This window comes from Rana temporaria, chromosome 5 (assembly GCF_905171775.1).
Source record: "Rana temporaria chromosome 5, aRanTem1.1, whole genome shotgun sequence".
Classification (NCBI taxonomy): Eukaryota; Metazoa; Chordata; class Amphibia; order Anura; family Ranidae; genus Rana; species Rana temporaria.
The window spans coordinates 370259794-370284370 of record NC_053493.1 but is presented as its reverse complement, the minus strand read 5'-3'; the positions used below and the strand labels follow the sequence as shown (position 1 = coordinate 370284370).

Genomic DNA, 24577 nt, shown 5'->3' with positions numbered 1-24577 from the left:
ATAAAAATTACTTAGCATGCTAAGAAATCTATCCGCTTGAATCCAGTCCAGCGGACTGATTCGGTCGTCTGTACAGACTCACCGGATCAGTCCGTCCGCTCCCATCCCTCGCATGCGTCACTCCAAAACCCAGAAGAGGAACATGGACTGTATGTAGCACAGACTACTAAAGTGAATTTCATCATCCCTAGCATCCCTCCAGATGTGACACATGGACAATTACGGTACATATAACCAAGTTGGCCCAATGCAAGTTTAGAAAATGCATCATTTCTGCCTTATTTGCGCAATCCAAACACTGTCACACGTGCGGACATGCTGCAAAAAAATACATTCTAAACATTAAAAATCTGCAGAAACCGATCAAAGGTCAAGCAGGAACACAACACTGGAAGCCATTGTGACAGGTGAGTTTTAAAGAATATGCAGCGGCAGCGATCTCTCCATTAAAGTTGTACAAAGATACAGGAATGTGTCTGGCCACTACACCCCATGAGCTTCCTTCCAAACTAGAAAGATCTATTTTGGGTGGACCGATCCTTTAAATTTCTCTCAGTGGTATCCAACTTTGGTTATTAAGTGCAAAAAAAAGGCTTTATAAAAAAAGTCCTGACTCGCCGGCAACACCGGCTGCAATATTATTAATTCAGAAGTCCAAGTTTATTTCATGCTGTCGGTCCATTTTGGCCAAGCTCGTCTTTGAGAAGGGGCTCCGGAAGATTGGAGAGACTGGTATCCGGGATGGAGTGAGGAGATCCTCGGTCTGGATAGGGGGCTGGTTCAGTGAAGTCTTTTTCAATGTGTGAACTAAAAAAGAAGAAGAAAGAAATGGAAATGGTAGTCATTAGACTGTAAGCTACAACAGAGCTCAGCAACCAACCATTGGTGAACAAATTTACCAAAACAGGCATCAGAAGCTTAAAATGTATCTAGCACATTTAAAACATTTAAGATATTAAGGGCCTGATCCTCAAAAGGGATACGCCGGTGTATCTACTGATACGCCGTCGTATCCCTGTTTCTATCTATGGAACTGATCCACAGAATCAGTTTCACATAGATAGACAGAAGATCCGACATGTGTAAGGGACTTACACTGTCGGATCTTAGGATGCAGTACCGCAGCGGCCACTGGAGGCATTTCTCGTCGAAATGCCGCTTCGGGTATGCAAATTAGCACTTACGGAGTTCCACGAAGCTTTTACGCTTCGTTTTTTCTCCGTAAGTATTAGTTTGCTGTCGCAATATTAGGGCTGCTTTTACAAGGCCTAAACTGTTTAGACCTTGTAAAAGTAGACCCTTCAATCCCACGTCGCTGTCTTTTTTTTATTTTAATTTTTTTTCCCGCCGCAACTCGTATTTTTTTTTTACGCCCGTCGCGATTCTCAAAACCCGGCACAATGTAAAACCGCGCAAAGCACGTCGGGAAAATGATGTCGGGAGCATGCGCAGTACGTCCGGCGCGGGGGCCTGATAGGGCCTGATCCACAGCCTGATAGGGCCTGATCCACAGCCAGCGGGTGTAACTTAAATATTCGGATTTAAGTTACACCGCCGGAAAATTTCTACCCAAGTGCCCGATCCACAAAGCACTTACCTAGAAATTTTCTGTGGTGTAACTTAAATCCGGCCGGCGCTCCTAATTTAATGGGGCGAGTCCCATTTAAATTAGGCGCGCTCCCGCGCCGGACGTACTGCGCATGCTCCCGACATTTTCCCGACGTGCTTGGCGCGGTTTTACGTTGCGCCGGGTTTTGAGAATCTCGACGGGCGTAAAAAAAAAAAAAATACGAGTTGCGGCGGGAAATAAAAAAAAAAAAAAGACAGCAACGCGGGATAGAAGGGTCTACTTTTACAAGGTCTAAACAGTTTAGGCCTTGTAAAAGCAGCCCTAATATTGCGACGGCAAACTAATACTTACGGAGAAAAAACGAAGCGTAAAAGCTTCGTGGATCTCCGCAAGTGCCAATTTGCATACCCGACGCTGGATTTCGACGAGAAATGCCCCCAGCGGCGGCTGCGGTACTGCATCCTAAGATCCGGCAGTGTAAGTCCCTTACACATGTCGGATCTTCTCCCTATGTGAAACTGATTCTGTGGATCAGTTCCATAGATAGAAACAGGGATACGACGGCGTATCAGTAGATACGCCGGCGTATCCCTTTTGAGGATCAGGCCCTTAGTGCCTGGCTTACAAGCATCCCAATTTGAAAAATGATTGGATATTGAAATTATTGTTCAATACAACACCCAGCAGAAACTTTGCTTACATAGCTCAGATAAAAAAAAAAAAAAAAAAAAAATAATAATTCTAGGAGAGAATCTTTTACTTTACTCACTCAGGGCAAAGTAACAACCTTTTGCATGGACACCTTCCACATGTTTCCACCCGAATCTATTGGTAGAAATATCCAGTATTTCTGAACACATCCTCGCTTTTCCTTCCATGATGGAAGTGTTCGGGGCTCAGTGGCCAATCGCCTGACTTTGAACTCACTGACATGTGGGAGGTGGAGAAGCTCAATAACCCTGTGTAAGCTCTGAAACAAAGCACTTGTAAAAGAAGTGCTGCCCATCCATGTGAATTATACTTTTGTGTTTCTTTTGATTGATTTGTAATGCTATAAATGACACAAATAGCACTTTTGATTTGTATTTGATCAAAATTATGCAGGGACCAAGGATTTCTTCAGCGATGGTTTTCTAGCGCTGAAAATGACAATATACAGGGGGTCCCCGGGTTACGAACCTGTTAGGGACATTCCTCCCATTTGTAAATCAAAAATGTTCGTAAGTCGGCTGCCCATGTGCAGACCGGCAATCACTGACTTTTGCGATGTTCCGTCGAATGCTGTTCTGCGCATGCGCAGCGTATTACGGACATTTCCGACATTTCCTGAGGCGCCGTCTGGCCACGCATTGCGCATAACAGCAGATAGTCCGCCCAAAATGGCAGAGGGTCCCCGCAGTGCACGGTTCACAAGTAGGAGAAGGTTGTAACTCGGGGACCCCCTGTATTTGCTACATTTGATTGAAACTACAGAGTCAATCAACATATGGCCATAAGATGGTCCAAAAACGTTTTTCTTCTAGGGAAAACATGACATGTGTTTTGTAATAGTAGGGGATTTAGGGGGGGGGGGCGACAGAATTTGTGCTAGACGAGAGGATTTTGGAGGTGGGGGAATCCTAAAGACCACTTAACTCTGCCTTGCTAACTACATTCACACCAATGCATTTTTGGTGCTTTTTGCAGATTTGCACTACAGAACGTGTTCCATAAGAAAACCATGTTAGATGGACTGTAGTGCAAATCTATGCACACCTATGCACTAAAACGGCATAGGTGTGAATCCAGCCTTAGGGCATGCAGCGTGAGAACATGTGCAAAGTGCACGTTTTCCTGCACAGCACAACATTTTTAAGCTTTTTTGCCACAAAATGGCACCCCTACGCATCTAGCAGATAGGTGTACGTTGATGCCTGCTAAAACGCATGTTACATGGTTTTGGGGCGGCGCAATTGAAAAAATGACGACAGGACCTTTTTAGTGTTTTTCACTAGCATACAGCAGCCCATTAAAAAAACATGACATGCGGGGATGCGCAAAGAAGCGAGCATGCTTGGATGCACCTCCTGGTGTGAACGAGCCTTCAGACTGGGGTGCCCCTGGATTGTGCGCAATTAAAAAATGGGGCTTTGATGAAAACAGGTTGAAAAACACTGCCAAAGACTGCAGGACAGAACCATATTGGTCAGTTCTTTCTCATCTCAGAATACCAGCGATAAAGGCGTTACGTGCATGACGCTTTCAAGTCTTCATTCCTCTCTATAAAAAAAGAGTAAGGGACGGCACTTTATTGCACTCCTCGAGGGACAGGACTCAAAGTCAGTTTGATTTTTATCAGGCCAGTCTTAGGGGGGCTGGAGAGAGAAATCCATCTATTCCCCCATCTACACTAAACAGCATTAATAGAGGAATAAGGGAATAGACGCTCCAGGTGGGAACCCAGATGAATATCCTCCGTTGCAGACAACTCAGGTGCAGGCAATGCACTTCGCAAAGCAGGTACAAAGATGGTCTCTATTAAAAAGGACAGCACTACAAGTCACAGCAAAATAAAATCTGACTGCTGACGTGTTTCGCACTGAAACTAGTGCTTAGTCATAGCTCATGACTAAGCACTAGTTTCAGTGCGAAACGCGTCAGTGGTCAGATTTTAATTTTGCTGTGACTTGTAGTGCTGTCCTTCTTTTAATAAAAGGCTACAATTTGTTCAGAGTGCGGCTGTCCAGAAACAATCTTTGTTCCTGCTTTATGAATAGAGGAATGTCCGCTGACAGCTACCGTATTCAGCCGCTACTCCTGATTAAATACAAGTTCTGTTTGGCCAAAAATATGCAGACCGGCTTCTTCAACAAAAGTAGATTGAAAAACTGACTTCTGTCTAACGCAGGGGCAGAGGATGCCAACAGGATCACCCACAGCTCGAATTTTGTAACATTCAGCAGGAATTGGCCAACATTTTCTAGTGTGAGAAAGCCGATAGGAAAATTACAGTGCGAATCTCACCGCTTGATATGGGTCACAAACACTTTCCTTTTCTCCAGGTTTTTTTTTAACCTCACTGGTCTAACAGGATAGAAATAAACGTCACAGCCTGGAGACAAGAAGAACACTGTGCTCTGTTCACATCAGCAGGGGGTAAGAACCTGGAGGGAAGTGTCACCCAGAAATATGGTTCTGCAACATTTTTGTGCCTGTGCTTTATTCACTGCTCATCTCCTGTATGATAATTCTTTCATTTGAGGGCAATTTAAAACATTGTACAACTTTTGGGGCATAGGGGGCACACATGCCATCCCTGTTATCTCCAAAGGGCCACATATAAAATGTATTATTTGTAATGCTACAGAGACCATCATAGATGAAATATTTATTCAAGGAAATGGTCAGAGACCGTTTAACAGGAAGGGTTGCAGACTGAAAGGAGTTGTAAAGGCAGAAGTTTTTTTTTATCTTAAAACCTTCTGTGTGTAGCAGCCTCCAAAGCATCCCCTAATTACTTACCTGAGCCCCCTGACACTCCTCCCGATTGGCTGAGACACAGGAGCGGCGCTCATTGGCTCCCGCAGCTGTCAAAGTCAGTCAGCCAATCAGGGGAAAGAGGAGAAGGGGCTCCGTGTCTAAATGGACACACTGAGCTATGACTTGGCTTAGGTGCCCCCATAGCAAACTGCTTGATGTGGGGGCACTCAACAGGAGGGAGGGGCCAGGAGCAGCAAAGAGGTACTCGAGAAGAGGAGGATCCAGGCTGTGCAAAACCAACTGCACAGTGGAGGAAAGTATAACATGTTTGTTATTTTTATTTATTTTTAAAACGAGACTTTACAAATCAATTGAAGTCATGCTGCAGTTGACAGTCAGAGACTAGGGACACTGTACACAAAACTGCTAGAGATTATGGTTGTCAAAGGCTCCTTTGCTCAGATACCATTACTGACTGTTGGGGCCTAACACTTCAAACATCAAACAGCTGTATGTGGCCCTTGCACATCAGGTTAGGCACCAGGAATTTAGAACATCCAGCTCTGCACCTGTCTGCACAGACTAGAATCTCCACCAACTTCACCTAGATTTTCAGTTTGTAGCAGATATAAGGCGCAAAGCAGACGTGTAGGCAAGAAACATTCTGACCTTGATTCATCAAACTGCAATCTTACCCAAAGCATGCTATTACTAAATGCATGATAAAAATGATACAATAGAATATTAACTGAGGGGCCATTTTAGCTTGTTCCAGACAGGAGGAGCTTTATACCACATTTAGAAGCGGAAATACACAAAGGTTATTGTGTGGTTCTTGAACTCCTACCTGCCCTCGATGAGTCTGTGTACACTTCCAGTTAAGCCATTGCCTCTCACTGTGCTAGGTACGTCTTTGTGCTCCTCAGACTGTGTTGGGGGCTCACAGTTCTCAAGCAAAGTCAGTGCTGTCTCTTCTGCCGAGTGGTCCGCCCTTCTTTTCAGGATAACGCTACTCGACTCTTTGTCTTCTCTTGGCGACAGGTCCCCTGTACTCCTGACATCCATTGTTGTCTCCTTGTCGAGGAAATCATGGCTGGTGATTGCCATGGCTGACACGCCATGGTTGGATTTGGCTCCAGTGCTGGTTCCCATGGATTTGGAGAGGACTTTCAAGTTGTGGGAGCTGGACCGGTGATGTTTCTTCTTGTGCTTCTGGTTGGAGTTCTGTTTGATAAAGAATTCACAGGACTCTTGCAGGACTCTTCGGCTCTCTGCGACCGGGCTACAACACAAGAGATCTAAGGTTAGAACAGGGGGAACTAGGAGAACATATAACAGACTGATGAAAAAAGGAGGTGAAAATATCCTCACATCTAGTGTACATGTGGATATTTAATCATAAAAATGTGCCGCGTCCTAATACGTATGAACAAAAGAATAACTGGGGGAGAGTTGTTGGACTTTTCGGGCACCTGTGCCTGAAAAGTCCAACAACTCGCTCCCAGTTATTCTTTTGTTCATATAACAGACTAAGGCTGGGTTCACACTACTACACTACTTTCATCCTACTTTGCTCTGTGTTCAATGTTTCCCTATGAGAGCGTCTTGTAGCGTCCTACACAAGTCGGTCCGACTTTGAAAATGCTCCCTGTACTACTTTTGGTCCTACATTGATCCTACTTCAGGCCCATTGAATATCATTGAAGTCGGACCAAAGTAGTATCCTGTTCATGAAAGTAGGATGGATGTAGGACCAATGTAGGATAAATGTAGGACCAATGTAGCAGAGCAAAGTAGGATGAAAGTAGTGTAGTAGTGTGAACCCAGCCTGAGGCCAAAACCTGTTAATATACATTCGGCTGAATAAGGAACTGGTCTTTAACAATCTTAGTTCTGAAAGGGGGATATAAGATTTTTCTTCTTATAGAAAAAGGTAAATATTAATGTTTAATCAATAGATTAAAGGGGTTGTAAAGGTTCTTCTTTTATTCTCTAAATAGGTTCCTTTAAGCTAGTGCATTGTTGGTTCACTTACCTTTTCCTTCGATTTCCCTTCTAAATGTTTTTTTTTCTTTGTTTGAATTTCTCACTTCCTGTTTCTCCTCAGTAAGCTTTCCACCATCATCCAAGTGGTGAAAAGTCATTTAGAACAGCTTACTGAACACCTTACTGAGGAGGAACAGGAAGTGAGAAATTCAGACAAAGAAAACAAAGAAAATAAATATTTAGAAGGGAAATCGAAGGAAAATATGAGTGAACTAACCATGTACTAGCTTAAAGTAACCTATTTAGAAAATAAAAAACGAACCTTTACAACCCCTTTAAAGCGGGGGTTCACCCTAAAAAAAAATTCTAACATTACATTGAGCTCACTTCCGACATTGACAGTATGCTGATCTTTTTTTTTTTTTTTTGCCGTACATACCGTTGTATCGTTATTCCCCCCCCCCCCCCCGGCTTCCGGGTAGTGAATCCCGCGGGAGTGGGCGTTCCTATGCACAGGCTAAGTGACTGACGTATGACAAAAGCTTCCCCCAGCGCATACGGCTGCGTCACGAGTTGCCGAAAGAAGCCGAACGTCGGTGCGCAGACATCGTATAGAGCCGACTCGCAGTCCGGCTTCTTTCGACAACTCGTGACGCGGCCGTATGCGCCGGGGGGAAGCTTTTGTCATACGTCAATCACTTAGCCTGTGCATAGGAACGCCCACTCCCGTGGGATTCACTACCCAGAAGCCGGGGGGGGAAAATAACGATACAACGGTATGTACGGCAACAACAAAAAAGATCAGCATACTGTCAATGTCGGAAGTGAGCTCAATGTAATGTTAGAATTTTTTTTTAGGGTGAACCCCCGCTTTTACTTTGTTAGATTTACGTTTAAATTGTGTGATAAAAGCAGGTGAAATGTAAAGTAAAATCATAGCTACTGGATAAATCCAATAGCAGTGATTGTACCTTTCTAGGTTCAGACATTTGTAACTGTCTCAAGGAACAGTGCAAAGAGCAACATATAAACAACGAATGTAAGAATTCTGCCGCCACCTCCGGGTAGGAGGATTAGGTTTCAGCAGAACATGGAGAGATGTCAAAGAAAAACAAAATATGTGCTGATTAGACAGAGCGGGTGCACACAACTACATGAGGTTTATCATTCCTGCTCTAGGCAGACATGTCCCCTGCTGACACTGCCTGGAAACCCAAGCGCATACCGCAGAGGAGAGGAAGTGCAGCTTGTCTCCATACAAACACCCATTCAAAGCAGCTACGTGCTTGCAGGTCAGCAGTAAACCACACATCTGCCTGTCCGCAGCCGGGGCTGCCGCGGTCTGGCCATTATGTAACCAAAAACAAGCAGGAGCAACAAGAGAGCATTGTCCGATCACACCACCTGGGCACTCACTCATTTCCTCCAACATGGCCACTTATAATAAAACTAGCAATCGTGCATCTGGGATGGGAAGGCAGCATGAAATTGGACACATTATTATTGTGAATTCCACTGTGAAGGCAACCACATGACATCCACAGGAAATCTAGACATTTAGGGGTTCCAACTGTCCCTAGATTGGAGGCACGTTTTTGCTTTCTGGGACTAAAGTCTCTTTTACTTGTCTGATGTACTTGACTGTTTATGGAAATATACGATTTTCCAAGGATCATTATCGCGGACTAGAGAAATGCCTTACTTTGGTAGAAAATTGGATGACAAAGAGTTATCTTAAACTCAATGGCTCTAAAACAGAACTTCTCCTGTTTCAGGCCAATCGAAAGATTCATCCCGCAATAACATGGACGCCCCCGCCCATTCTGGGTCAAACCATCACCCCTAGCACCAAAGTCAAAAGTTTTAGAGTTATCTTCGACACCTACATGACAATGGATGCACAAATAGGGTCAGTAGTCAGCGGATCGCACCATCTGCAGCGCCTACTACGAAGACTTACTCCCTTTATCCCAACAAAAAGACATAGCGGTCGTGGTGGGAACAATTATCAACTCCAGACTTGATTATGCAAATGCCCTCTATCTTGGACTCCCAAAGTACCAAATCACTCGTCTGAAAGTCGTTCAAAATTCAGCCGCTCGACTTGTGACTGGGAAAAAACCCTGGGAATCAATCTCGACTTCACTGAGATCCCTTCATTGGTTGCCAGTAAAAGACAGAATCACTTTCAAAGCACTCTAACGCATAAGTGTATTCTGGGAAATGCCCCCCCCAATACCTATGCGAAAAACTAAAAGCTCACAACACCAATCGCATTCTGCGATCCACCAATCAAAATCTACTCCAGATACCCAAAACCAGATACAAGTCCAAAGGAGAACGAGGATTCGCGGTCCAAGGACCCAGACTATGGAACGCTCTACCAACCAGTATCCGGCTGGAGGTAAACCCCCTGGAATTCAGGAGAAAGATCAAAACCCATCTCTTCTGAGAGCCCAGGGAATGGACACCAAGCGCCCAGAGGCGATTCAGTTTGCATGTGCTGCGCTATATAAGTTTCTCACTCGCTCACTCTATTGTATTAGGGCCATTTCACATGGGCAGACTCCGCCAGCTCAGCGGGGAATCAGTTCACTGATCCCCAATGAGAAGGTGGATGGCAAGTCTGCATCAGCTCTGCACAGCCCACTTACCTCTATGGGCAGTCGAATGGAAACAGACCGCCTGTTCATTTCCCTCCGACTGTCATCTGATCCAATGGACGCATGTCCGTTTACATCCACCACTCCATAGATGGCAATGGATGGTCCAATTAAGTCCAACTAAAGAACTGTCAGGAAGACCCAATCGGTTCGCCTGTGTGAAAGGGGCCTTACACTCAACTCATCTTCATGTTATTGTATTGGATAATTATAAATATTAGTACTAAAAATTCTAGAATAAATGTAGTGTCAAGAAAAAAATGGATTTAGCTGATCAATTTTGTTATTTTTGTTTATTTATTTATTTTTTTACAGTTTGCAGGTCTAAGTAACATATCCACCTATTCTAACTTTTTAGAGCATTATGTAAACTCAACAAAACACACACACACACACACACACACACACACACACCACAAAATGTAACACCCAAGGAAACCATTGTATGACACAAAAGAAAAAAAAAACTACAAAAATATGACCTTATGGAAACACACACACACACACACACACACATTTCCTTATTGCACCAACTAATTTGCTGGCTGCCCCTGCATTATAGACCAACATAATTGGCGTCTACTTGTTGCAGTGGTCAGTGCACAGTATGCTGCACTCCCTGCATACAATATGCAAGAACAGTTTGGATATCGCAAGACCGTACACAATACTGAGTTTCAAAGAAGGACTGGGATCTGTTGGCCCGGGGAGAAACTTTGTGGAACAATTAAAGTGTACAATGCAAACTGTGCCATAATGCAGTTACTGGTGGGCTTGGTAAATGGTGGGCTCTGGCAGAAGGAAGTCCCCCAGCACCAACTTCCTTTGTGGCGTGGAGTTTCTCCTGTATTGAATTGTATTTTAACTGTACTTTCTGCCCTAATGTTATAAAGTGCTGCACGAACTGTTGGCGCATTATAAATCCTGTATAAGAATAATAATAATCATCAAATGCAGACATTTGCAAAGGAAGCGGATACTGGAACATGTGAAAAAGGCGTGTCCAAAAAAAAACGATGAGGGGAATTTACTAAAACTTTAGCAGATAGAATCTGGAGCAGTTGTGCATGGCAACCCATCAGCTTCTAGATTTCATTTCCAAAGCTCAACTTAAAAAGCTGAAAATAGAGGCCAATTTGTCGCAATGCACAGAGCTACTTCAGATTCGGTCTTCTTCTTCTATTAGTAAATTCACCTCATTTTTTTGTGACCCGCCATTTCCAGTATCAGCTTCATTTGTAGCTCTCGGCATTTGGTCATATGACAACTCAGTCGCAAAGTAAGTTCGTGCTGGAGGACTTCCTTCTGCCAAAGCAGCTATATAATGCGCACCACAAGTAAATGGCTGAAGATTCTACTGAGCATATTTGTTGCAACTGCAGCGATTAGTGTACATTCATTCATTCATTGGCATGCAGATTTCCCTGCATTTAGATGATGCATTATTTGTATCATGTTTAGTGAAAGTAACACTGCCAGGGTTTACAGGTAACTACAGTCATATTTATGCTGGTCCATGCCTCAAACCATTGCGTCATATAAACAGTATAATAAAACAAAAATCTAGGTAACCCATGTACTCTAAAAAGGGATGACAAATTGGGCAAATACTCTAAAACAATAACAGTTAAGGGCACTGAGCTAAGGTACAAATTTCATTGCATGTGAAAGAAAATTTGCCACCTTGCAGAAGGTAACTCAAGACTTGGCAGCTTGTCACCACTAGGCCAGTGATCCCCAGCACGTGTCTCATGGAATGCAGTAATAGGAAGCAGTTGTTATGTCAGCTATGACATCATTTAAGAAAAAATAAATAAAGGTATATACTTTGTGGGACATTTTTCCCCCCCAAAATCACAAGATCCCTGTGACTGGAGCATTAGCAGAGACTTAAAGGGGTTGTAAAGGTTCATCTTTTATTTTCCAAATAGGTTCCTTTAAGCTACTGCATTGTTGGTTCACTTACCTATTCCTTTGATTTCCCTTCTAAATGTTTTTTTTTCTTTGTTTGAATTTCTCACTTCCTGTTTCTCCTCAGTAAGATTTCCACCATCATCCAAGCGGTGGAAAGTCATTTAGAACAGCTTACTGAGGAAGAACAGGAAGTGAGAAATTCAGACAAAAGAAAAAAAAACATTTAGAAGGGAAATCAAAGGAAAAGGTAAGTGAACCAACAATGCACTAGCTTAAAGGAACCTATTTAGAAAATAAAAAACAAACCTTTACAACCCCTTTAAGAGGCGTACATGAAAGTGAATAAATCATTTTGTGGTACAGCACTTTTGCTTGCATATGAAAATCAATAATCTGCCATAACTATATACTGTTACGATACCTACGGAAAAAAAATCTTCACATTTCAGAAGGCAAAATCTAAAATAAATATTACAATTATCTTACTCTTTTTTGTGACTCCGGTTGAAAAAATTGGCCCACTCAGAGCAGGTCTTTTTACTTCCAACCCAGAAGATAGCAGAAATCCCAACAATTAACGTCATCACGTACTTCGTTAGAAACAACCCCAGGTTTGGTCTGGCCATGTTCTTTAGCTGTAAAAAGAATTGCATTTTACAGTTCTGGATCACTAGAGAAGTTACAGATCTATCTATAGTTATGATCAGAAAAATGTTAAGCTAAGCTCCAGGCAAACTATCAAACATACAGATTAAAAGAATACATGGGAGCAGTTTTTACCTGCCAAAGCACCTGCCAAAGGAGACCAGACTTTACTCTGCTGTAGTTGTCCAACACTTACAGGTCTTGTCCTTCCCCTGCCCTATAACTGGATGGGGAAATGAGAAGCAGCAGACTGATTGGCTCACCATTCTGCTCTCTGCCTCCAGATGAATGAGCACATATACTAGAACCGCAGAATATATGTCCGAAATATAAAATTTCTCATCAGAACAAGAATAGCTTGGCTAAGGCTCTGGATGTACCAAATGGTTTGGTCTGTAAATCGGCCAGCACGCCATTGGGCATGCCAGACTGTAAGGCCCTGTACACACGGGCGGATATCCGATGAAAACGGTCCGCCGGACCGTTTCCATCGGATATGTCCGCTGGCGGATTTGATCTGATGGCTGTACACACCATCAGATCAAAGTCCCCGCGGAAAACATCCGCAGTGACGTGGCCGCGCCGTCGACGTGCGCGACCCTGGAAGGTAAATACTTCCACGCATGCGTCGAATCACTTCGACGCATGTGAGGGATGGGGATCGGACGGACTTATCCGGTGAGTCTGTACAGACGACCGGATAAGTCCGAAGGACAGGTTTCCAGCGGATAGATTTCTTAGCATGCTAAGAAATTTTTATCCGCTGGAAAACCGTCGGCTGGACAAATGTCCGCTAGGCCCTACACACGACCGGATTTGTCTGCTGGAACTGATCTGCGGATCAATCCCAGCGGACAGATCCGGTCGTGTGTACGGGGCCTAAGAGAATACATTTGAACTCCTTGTCATTCCCATTTAAACCATTAGAATGTATTCATTATGTAATCATTTTTTCCCCCACATAGAACTGCAGTAATTATGTAAATCAGTCTTGAGATCCTCCTGTTCTCCCCAGCACAGCAGCTCTCAGACTAGGAGGAGGAGTGACAAGTCTAGGACCAATAAAGCTCTTTGCCCTTACTGAACATGGCCCCAATAAGTTAAAGCATAGGAATTACCCTATTGGTGTGCTTCTGCTGCTCCAAGTTGTGCTACTTAAAGTGGAGGTTCACCCAAAAACCTTTTTTTTTTAACATTAGATTGAGGCTCGTTTTGTCAAGGGGAATCGGGTGTTTTTTTTTACAATCGAAGCAGTACTTACCGTTTTAGAGATGCATCTTGTCCGCCGCTTCCGGGTATGGGCTGCGGGACTGGGCGTTCCTTCTTGATTGACAGGCTTCTGACGGTCGCATACATTACGTCACGATTTTCCGAAAGTAGCCGAACGTCGGTGCGCAGGCGCCGTAAAAAACCTGCACCAACATTCGGCTTCTTTCGGCTACTCGTGACGCGATGTATGCGACCGTCGGAAGCCTGTCAATCAAATAGGAACGCCCAGTCCCGAAGACCATACCCGGAAGCGGCGGAGAAGATCGCTCTCTAAAACGGTAAGTACTGCTTCGATTTAAAAAAAACTACCCGATTCCCCTTGACAAAATGAGCATCAATCTAATGTTTAAAAAAAATTTCGGGTGAACTCCCGCTTTAATTGCATGTCACATGAGGTTGTTGACCTCACTACACAGTCTGGCAGAGGTGCCTGGATTGCATCAAGAACAAGTCTAGTTTAATGTGACTAAAGGACTAATAGATACATCAACAAGTAAAATAAATCTTTATATATTTACCTGATACGGGCATGGAATATGAAACTGCTGGCAGTGGTCAGCTACCCACGTCAATTCCCATGTGGACCTTGACAACTGTTCATAGACATAACACACCAGCAGTATTCCCAGGGGGACAAGATAAGTGCCGCTGAAAACTCCAATACGGATCATAAACTTTTTCAATTTCTTTTGGTTCCTTTCGTCATGCTGGATGACTTGACGGACGTTGTTTAGAGAGATAATCCCAGCCAAGAGTAGGGAAAGTCCAATAAAAACACTGAAGCACAGTGGTAACAATACAAAATACGTGGACACATTTTGGTCATAAAGTCCAACAAAACAGACTCCACTTATATTGTCTCCTTCTACTTTGTTCATAGCTAGAAGGATGACGGTAAGTATTCCAGGAATGCCCCAAGCCACGGTATGGAACCACATGGACTTCTGCTCTATGGCTTCAGAGCTCCACTTCTGACCTGCAGCCAAGTACCACGTTATGGTAAGCATGACCCACCATATGGTCCCAGCCATGGTACAGAAATAAAGGAGCATAAAAATGACAGTGCAAGCTTTGTTCTGAGAACCAAGGACCACGGTTCCTGATAGGTTTTCACTTGGCTCATGACAGGACACAGAGTTCCCCATGAGAAACCCAATAAAGTATATAAGTGAAACAATGCTGTAACAAACTGAATAGAAAATGATTGGCCTCTCGGGGTACCGAAACCTTTTCACATCTATCAGGAAGGTAAGGAACGTGAAGAGTGTGGCACAGAGGCAAATTATAGAAATTATGCCAATAAAGTTTTTGGCAAAATCCAAGTCTTCTTTTTTGAAGTACATGTTGGGGCAAGGTGGCGAACAGTGATCCACTCCCAAAAATTTATATCCTGCTGCTTGGGAGGTTTTAAGGTGGCGTGGGCACCAAAATCCATAATCTCTTTTAACAGTGACTACGGGCTTGCTTGTGCCTTGTGAATTCTCCTTTTCCGAGGCTTTTGATGCTGAGCAGTCTTCCAGCCTAATGAATAGAAAGAATGGATTATTGGTTACATATTCAGCTTAAATAGCAATTCAAGTACCGTATGTATTTTCACAATGCGAGTCAGGAAGCGACACCATAAAACATACCTGGCTATATAGGGAACTGTGCTGGGCTGTAAATGAACAATGCTAGCAAAAACAGTGGTAACAGCAAGAGCAATATATCAGATGTTTGCTTGGATGTCATATTCAATGTCATTTTTTCACTCCGAAATTTTCTAAAATAAGCCACATGACTACATTAAAACATCAACATAACTAACTGCCATCTGTCAGAGCGAACCTATTAAAGTGAATATATGACCCTTTTTTAGTTCAGATAGAATGGGGAAGCATTAGAGACCCTGTCAGGTTTTTATTGATGTCTGCATCCACACTTCAGTGACAATGGTCACCAGATTAAAGCGGGAGTTCACCCATAAAACAATTTTTAGCCTTAGATGGATGCTCATTTTATCTAGGGGAATCGGCTAGTTGTTTTAAATTATGAGCTGTACTTACCGTTTTCGAGATGCATCTTCTCCGTCGCTTCCGGGTATGGGTCTTCGGGAGCGGGCGTTCCTTCTTGATTGACAGTCTTCCGAGAGGCTTCCGACGGTCGCATCCATCGCGTCACTAGTAGCCGAAAGAAGCCGAACGTCGGTGCGGCTCTATACTGCGCACTGACGTTCGGCTTCTTTCGGAAAATCGTGACACGATGGATGCGACCGTCGGAAGCCTCTCGGAAGACTGTCAATCAAAATAGGAACGCCCAATCCCGCAGCCCATACCCGGAATCGGCGGAGAAGATGCATCTTGTAAACGGTAAGTACTGCTCATATTTTAAAACAACTAGCCGATTCCCCTAGAGAAAATGAGCATCCATCTAAGGCTAAAAATGTTCTGTACGGGTGAACCCCCGCTTTAAGTAGTAAAAGCTGCCATCAGCTAGAAACCTAGGAGGTGCCTACAGATACCTGCAGCAGCCTGCAGTCGCTGCCACAATGTCTATTCTGAACATATAGGCCATTTTGATTGAGCAAAGATCCAACATTTTATGCTAATGTAAAAACTTGAGTCCTATCCAGCCTTCTGTGCATTTTTATTGTCCAGTGAGAAACCCTAACATAATAATGGTCCATAATAAGGGATTGGGCAAGCTTCCACACTACCGAGAAGTTCGGAGGCTTTGCCTTATCAAAACAGCCTGGGATTCAGCCATAATGGAGAAGTTTCCTGCATTTTACATGCTTAAAGCGGAGGTTCACCCTCATTTAAAGTCTACGTTAATTACACGGGATAAGTGGCTATATTTCAACTTCGCTGTCTAAAATTATTTAAAACGATTCCATACCTTGTTAGGACGTTTCAGAACCAGGCACTTCCTGGTTTAGCTCCCGCGGGAGTGGGCGTGTCGCTTTACCTCAGATCGCCCCAGTGAATCCTGGGATTAGTTTTGCATTGTCTCCTTGGAGCACAGCATGACGCTGCCCAGGAGATTATTCTCTCGCTATCCAGAATCACTCTCGCGCGATTGTGATAGCAACTGTGTAGTGTTGACTGCCCCGCTGACCATCAACACTGCAAATGTGCGGGATAGAGCTGTGAATGCTGGGACATCAGCATTCACCGTATCCCAGAAGGATTTGTTTGTGGGCTTCAGAGTGCCCACAAGCAAGATGGAAGCGTTCATCTAAGATTTTTATAAATCATCTTTTGCGGAAGAATGACAATGCGGGGGGCTATGAAATTAGGACACGTGAGTACCCGATTAACCCGATTAAATTGATAAGTTATCAGCGCCAGAAGCATCTAAAAAAAAAAACGAATTCCCGCGGAACCCCACGCTTTAAGGCTCCATTCACATTTGGCGTTTTTGTGATCTCAGGCAGAATTGCACTGGTTCTCCAATCACACTGCAAATCGCAAAATGCATGTTCGGGTGCTATTCATTTTCAATGGCACCTAAAACGCGGTGAGGTTTTGCCGCAATTAATTACACAGCAATCGTAGCAAACTGCAATGTGCAAAGTTTGCCACCCAAAAAAGGAGGAGGAGCTTCTTTTAGGCAACAAGCTTCGACCGCTGCGGTTTACTGCGATAAAAAACGCAATGCATTTAAGGGTCATTGAAAAATGAATGGCATCTGAACATGTTTTGCGATTGCAGATCACAGGCATAATCGCAGTGGTTCTGCCAGAGATCCCAAAATGCCAAATGTGACTGGAGCCTTAGCACCTCTAAGGCCTCATGCACACTGCTGCTCTGAAAAACACACCCTTGGTCGGTTTTGGATTTTTTTTGCCAAATCCTCTTAACTCAACTCAATAAAAACTTGGATGTCCATGCACACATAAGCTTTTACCAAAGGTTAGGAGCAGCAGAGTTTACAAGCAGTCAAACCTCCTTTCCTGAACGCAGAAGAAATCGTGTTTTGAAGAGGCGCTTTTGGGCATAAAAAAATTCCAAGAGTTGCCTAAACGCTAGGAGCATTTAACACTTCATCATTTATCAATTTCAATGACCAGAATTTTTTTTTAATTCTAGTCAATGAAATAAACTCCCGAACACCAAATGCTGCTAAACACAAATAAACTGGTTTAAAAAAATAAATAAAGCTTAGATACGTTTCCAACACTGACTTTCTCCTGTTAGAAGTCTATGGCAAAGCTCGCTTACAGCACCTGAAGCTTTTGAGGGGCTTCTATTCACAGTTTGATTTGTTTGTATTGCAGGTATAAGATATTCCAAGATGCACTGGGACACCAACAAGCAAACCGGAAATACAACATCAGCAGTCACATCCTGTTCATGTGTATATATTCTGGCAGTGTCTGGTGCAGACGTCACATATGGTGCGTAGTGTGCAACAGCAGGAAAGTGCAGCTCAGACCAGAGTGGAGCAACTAGCAGACGGCACATATGGTATGCACCATGGGAGAACTATAGTGGAAGATAAACGAGACTGTAGAGTGATGACTGTGGAGGATCAACAGAGCTGAGGGAAGAGACTAGCAGATGTCACATATGGTGCACAGCATGGGAGCAAAATAGTGGGAGGTGAGTAGAGAGGAGGAGGATCAGAAAACCAGAGGTTTAGCAGAGCAGTGGATCAGCAGACCTGGGGGTACTACTGAGCAGGGGGGTCCGCAGAGCTGGGGGTTACTACTGAGCAAGGGATCAGCAGAGCTGGGGGTTACTACTGAGCAGGGGATCAGCAGAGCTGGGGGTTACTACTGAGCAGGGGATCAGCTAATTAACGAGCAACGAGCTGAGGATCTGCTGAACAAGTGTAATCTGCTGAATGGGGAAACTAATGAGCTGGGGATCTGCTGAACAGAGGTACTAATGAGCTGGGATTCTACTCAGCCCCTTTAAAACAAATAGAAAATCTACACACACACAGGGCATTTTCCAATCTTCATTAAGCCATACCTCCCAACATTTAAAAACTGCGGGACAGTTGTTTAGCGGGGGGGGGGAATCGAAGTTGTTCAGGGGGGGCGAGGTTGTTGAGCAGGGGGGGGGGCCAAGTGGATGCCTCTCACCTTTGCACAGTATGTCTCCTCCCTCAGCAGTCATCGACGTGCCGCAGTACATTCAGCTACACCCGCCTCCTCCAATAGTACGGCTGCCGTTTAGCTCCGCCTGCCTCCTCCTATAGGCTGCCATTCAGCTCCGCCCGCCTCCTCCTATAGGCTGCCATTCAGCTCCACCCGCCTCCTCCAGCAGTACTGCCCATTCAGCTCCGCCCGCCTCCTCCTACAGTACTGAGCGGGGGGGGGGGGAGCTTGGATCCTCTCTGTGCGGGAAATTTAACCCTTTTGCGGGACTGCGGGAATATGCAGTCAGTGCGGGATAATTCCGCAGAGACCGTGCTTGTTGGGAGGTATGATTAAGCCATCAAAAAAAGCATGTTGAATTGGGAGGCATTTAAAGTTGAAGCAGGTGTAAATGAGCCCTTATAGCAACTTTCTTACTGAATATCACTCATGTGTGGTGAGCCTCGTTTTACGTGTAGCCAATGAATGGGTCTCTAAGCTACAGACAGACAGCTCTCTCCCTGATTAGAACACAAAGAGCTGTTTCAGTCTAAAAATAAAAACAAATTCTGACCTTATATGAAACAGAAGTTTACACGGGAATGCAAGATTTGCATATATGCAACACTGAACCCACCTATCACATTCCAATTCTTCAGGCCAGGTTATGCCAAAGGTATCAATGAGAGGCTTGCATTCAGAGTAGACAGTCTTGCACATCTCCTTGCAGGGCAGCAAAATGTTTCTGGGTTCGGTACAGGCTGGGAAGAAGGCCATACACATAAAATCCTGAACTTCAGAGGAACACCGAAGATTCAGCAGAGGGAAAAAAGGCTGCAGAGACAAAAATATAAAAGAAAATTATTATTTCACTTTAGTGACATGACATTTTCAGATTCTGTCTTTGATAAGCAACATATTCCAGCTATAAAAAAATAAATAACCACCATTAGCCTGTGTGCAAGACATCTGTTATACATCTGAAGCTAAAGTAATTGTAGTGAAAATATTATATTTTAGCATCTTCAACTTTTGATGCAAACACTAATAAAAATCAGAAAGAACTTCTCAAGCTTTAATCAGGCCAGTTTTCTGGTGCATGCACAGTACATCTTGCATAGTTACAGCAGTCACAACTGGGGATCAACCGATAATCGGTGCGGCCGATTATCGGGAGCCAATATTCTCTTTTTTTTTTTAGAAGTATCGGTCAAAAAAACTGACCAATATTGCTTCAAGGGGTTTTACCGGGGTGATGCATGCAGCTTCAGGCATCACCCGGGTATCGTTCCTTAGAGTGGAAGGGCCCTTTCACACGGAGCGGATCAGTAATGATCCGCTCCGTGTGTCCGCAAAGCTCAGCGGGGATCCTCCGTAAAATCCCCGCTGAGCTGGCAGCTGACAGGGCGGTCCCCGCACACTGTGCAGGGACCGCCCTGTGTTTCCTCCGCTCTCCCCTATGGGGGATCGGACGAACACGGACCGTATGTCCGTGTTCATCCGATCCGGCAGACGGAAGAAAAATAGGATTTCTTCCGTCTGCAAATGCGGATCTTTGCGGAGGCGCACAAATTACGTGTGTCAGCGGCTGTTCATCTGCTGACACCCGTAATCACATAGGGACCCATGTATGTCCCGTTTTCATCCGCAAACGGACGGATGAAAATGCGGACATACGGTCCGTACGTGTGAAAGGGCCCTAAGGTCGGCTTTATTGTAATAACAACCGATGTGGCTCAGCAGCCACTCAGCTTTTATTACAAGCAGCGGGAGGGGACGTCCCCCCCCTCCTACCACCTTTCGCCACACGCCCGGGCTCTCCCGTCCCACAGAGAGGCCCGAGCAACCAGCTGGCACATCCACCGGCTGGCCGAAGACCTGAACAAAACCGGTGCTTTGTTAGGCCTCTTACACACGATAGGTTAACCAGAGGACAACGGTCTGATGGACCGTTTTTATCGGTCAAAACCGATCGTGTGTGGGCCCCATAGGTTATTTAACCATCGGTTTAAAAAAAGCCAACTTGCTTTAAATTTAACCGATGGATTCCTAACCAATGGGAAAAAAACGATCGTTAGTAGGCACAACCATCGGTTAAAAATCCACGCATGCTCAGAATCAAGTTGACGCATGCTTGGAAGCATTGAACTTCGTTTTTTTCAGCACGTCGTTGTGTTTTACGTCACCGCGTTCTGACACGATTGTTTTTTTAACCGATGGTGTGTATGCAATACGGACCATCAGTCAGCTTCATCGGTTAACCGATGACAACGGTCCATCATCGGACCGTTCTCATCGGATGGACTGATCGTGTGTACGAGGCTTTAGAGTCTCGGATCTAGTAATCTGGAAAATGTAAAATGACAGTGTAGAAATGTTTCTCAGAGGACTCTCCCTCATTGGCTGGGACAGCAGTGGGGGCCATTGGCTCCCGCTGGTGTCAATCACAGCTAGTCAGCAAATGAGAAAAGAGAGGGGGCAGGACCGAGCCGCGGCTCTGTGTGTGAATGAACAAGCAGAGCAGCGTCTCGGGAGTGAGCCTGCTTGGGTGAACCCATAGCAAGCTGCTTGTTCTTGGAGCACTCGGCAGAAGGGAGGGGCCTGGAGCTTCGGCAGGGGACCTGAGAGGAGGTGGATTGGAGATGTGCAGCATGACATGTTTGATATTTAAAAAAAAAAATATGCCTTTAATATCAGAATGTTACCTCAACATTTCATATTCCTGATATGTGCCTGCTGTATCCAAACTATCCTGCTCTTTTTGTAAGCACATTCATCTCTCAGTGTGGTCAGTTTTCTGGCTGTGCTGGGAGAACAGCTTGCCTGTTCTCCAATGGTTGAACTTCTGCTGACACCCCCCTCCAATCTACTGCAGTCAGAATCCAGTCAGTAACATGGAGTCACTGTGAAAATAATTCATAAAGCTAGTGCTATGTAATTTCCTTTCTCAGATTCCTGTACCACCAATTATGAAACGGCTAAAGCCTTTAAAGTCCAAACGGTGAGGGGAAAAAACACTTCTGCGTGAATTTTTTATAATCAGGTTTAATAAACACAGCAAGGAATCTGCAGTAGGCATGTCATGCTTCACAAGAAGGGGGTTGTTAGATTGAAAATTAGAAGAAGGCAGAAATGCACAACACCTGAATCCATGATCTCTATGACTGAGACCCATAGGCAGAACATGTCAGAGGAGCGTAGCCAGGAGGAGTTCAGGCTGAAGCTGCATCTTCATATCTCTACATCAGCCTTTCTCAACCTTTTCAACACAGAGGAACCCTTGAAATAACTTTCCGGTCTCAGGGAACCCCTACTAAAAATGACTATAGCTACAACTCATAATACATTTGTGTAATGGTCAGTGGAAAGAATGCCATCATTGGGAAGAAAACTTCTTACGTTTAGCTAAAAAGATCAATGGTGTCAGTGGGAACTTATCACAGAGGCAGAAATTGCTCCTTGCTCTAGCAACCTTTGGAGGAACCCTGGTTGAGAAACCCTGCTATAGTGGCTGGGTTCCACCATGTGGTGTTTCTACCTTCCGTTGTCCGATATGTTCGAGTACAGGCAACAGTGGAGTAGGCTGGTACACATGTCTGGATGAAATACGGAAGTACTGAGCAGGGATGCAGCTCTAGGTTCAATATTTAGTTTGGCTAAGAGCCGGTTCACACTGGGGCGACCTGGTTTCCGACTTCAAGTCGCCCCAAGTTGCGTGATCGAGAAAATGAATGGGAGCCGTCCACTACTGAGGTCGCTCCGACTTCACAAAAGGTTCCTGTACTACTTCAATCCGACTTCTAGGCAACTTGTACCCATTGATTTCAATGGAAGTCGCCTCAGAAGTCGGATCACTGTCTTAACTGAAGCAACAATACAGGAAAACATACATTTCTCAGGTAAACCCCTCCTTCCCCCCAGAGCTGATTGTTGTTTGATTGGCCACTGGAAAGCCTCCTGTCCTGGAGGCACTTGAAGTTGCCTTGTACTGTCCTGGAGGCGACTTGAAGTTGCCTTGGAAGTTGCCTAATGATTCATATTAAAGTCGTGTCCAAGTTGCCTCCCAAAGTCGTGCTAGAAGTCATGTTGGCCCTGTGTGAATGGGCTCTTAAGCGCCCATTAAAATGTTACTAACAAAGTGGCAAAAAAAAATAGAAAAATCAGACAATACGACAATTATTAGTATAGTACTAGTAGTCAAGTAATGAAACTAAACATTCTAAACAGTAATAAAAATGCATTTTGGCCTAAAACCTTGAACTTAAACAAATAATCGAGTCACTATAAGCAGCAGCTCCGTTTATGGCCAGTTTCCATTTTCAGCCCCAGTGTATACCTGGAAATGTGCGCACAGCCCTTCTACATTACACACCGGTCTTTAATGGTATGAATAGAGCCAAAGTTTTATCATGAATAAAACACAACATTGATAGGGCTCATAATGAGTCAAAACACTAAAATGTTCAAACTTCCTCCTGTGCTTTGACTCTATGAAATGTGAGGGGGGCTCAGAGGGCCACCGAGGTGGACAAAACCGTCTTTATTTGAGCTGGAAACCGATCCAAGAGGCTGAACACACAAGTCTTTCATCGGTCACAGGCCTGTGCACTTACTGTGACTTCACCGCGGTGATGCAGAGCGTTTATAAACACACATTAAAGAACGAAGAAACAGGAAGAACGCATAATGCTACTTGGAGAATAAATACAGCAAAAAGAGATCCCATGTAATGAGCTGTAAGAAGGCAGCAGGATTTACAGGAGATGATCCATCGGTCTCTCTCAGACACACAGCAGTAAAAACAGGCGGCTGGTACTTGACTTCAGCAAAGTCAGGATGCCCACTAACACACAGCTCCTTTCTCTATCTGCAAAGTAGAGAGTGTCCTGACTTGCCTGCTCGCCCCTCCCCCCTCAAGAGGCTTTCCCCACACCAGGGAGAAAGCCTTGCATTACGGTGTGTAGATACAGACAGAAGAACAGGAAGTGAGGATTTCTTAGAAGAAATAAGGACATTTAAAAGCAAAATCGAAGGATGAGGTAAGTAAAGGAGGACTGCACTAAGGTAAAGGAAGCTATTTAGGGGGGAAAAAAAATCCTTTACAACCCCTTTAAGGTCCGTATTCAGAAGGGAAATGGGGGGATAGCTCTGAGGTTGAGTGGGGTCTTTACCTTCCTTTGGGAGCACAGTGATATGTGCCAACGAGGACTCTCGAGGAAGGTGTTCAGTGGTTGTTTAGGAGTTGAGGGCGCAAAAGGGGGCCTGTAACGTATCGACATTTTTTAGATAATATGCCCTAGTGAAGCAGTCGGGCCCAGGGCTTTTGCCAGAGGGCAGGGACTTGATGATGGCCAAAAGTTCTACTGAAGAAATAGGGTGTGTGGCAATTTGGGCCTGCTAAAGGGCTACATCAGCCGGAGAAGAGGCGAAGTCCAGATCGTACAAAGTCGCATAGTAGTCACGAAACATGGATACAATTTTTGAGGTATGCTGAGCGGGCTCTCCCAAAGGGGAGTGTAGCTTATGCACATGTGCCAAGAGTCTCTTTTTATGGAGAGCGTGTGCCAACAGCCTGCCACACTTGTTGCCATGCTCATAATATGTATGAGCCATATAGCGTAGTTTACGGTCAAGTAATTTTGAGAAAAGCTGTCTGAGTTCCCCTGTTGCTTTTAATGGGTGTTACCACCTGCCAATCGTGACCCATTCAAGTAAATCCACTCTAAAAGCACCCCGCAACTGCATCCTTCTGCGGGGGTCCATGGGAGTTAAAGCAGGTGGTGAGAAAGCAACACAACACTGCCTGCTTTAACCCCTTGTTTGCTGTACTGCACAACCATGACAGGGTGTATAACTTTTGCTGCAGCATTTGTATACCCCTAGCCACTATAGCTAAAGGGGGTGGTAAAAAATCAACTTTGGGGTTTTACCCCCCCCCCCCCAAACTGCAAATGTTACAATCTGAGCCCCCTGTAAAGCCGTTTTTACACTGATGTGTTGCACAGT

General features: G+C 44.5%; 1 protein-coding gene across 2 annotated transcripts in view; it reads right to left on the bottom strand.

Annotated features, from left to right (window-relative positions):
- Window positions 1-81: 81 nt before the first annotated feature.
- FZD6 (frizzled class receptor 6) overlaps window positions 82-24577 on the bottom strand; it is an 85863-nt gene continuing 61367 nt past the window's right edge. For both annotated transcript variants that reach the window (XM_040354819.1, XM_040354820.1), the window contains exons 3-7: window positions 19209-19405; window positions 14025-15027; window positions 12079-12227; window positions 5877-6311; window positions 82-807 (exon numbers count right to left, since the gene is read on the bottom strand). In XM_040354819.1, coding sequence (XP_040210753.1) covers window positions 666-807; window positions 5877-6311; window positions 12079-12227; window positions 14025-15027; window positions 19209-19405 — 1926 coding nt within the window. In that variant the 3' untranslated portion in view covers window positions 82-665. The remainder of the gene's footprint in view (window positions 808-5876; window positions 6312-12078; window positions 12228-14024; window positions 15028-19208; window positions 19406-24577) is intronic.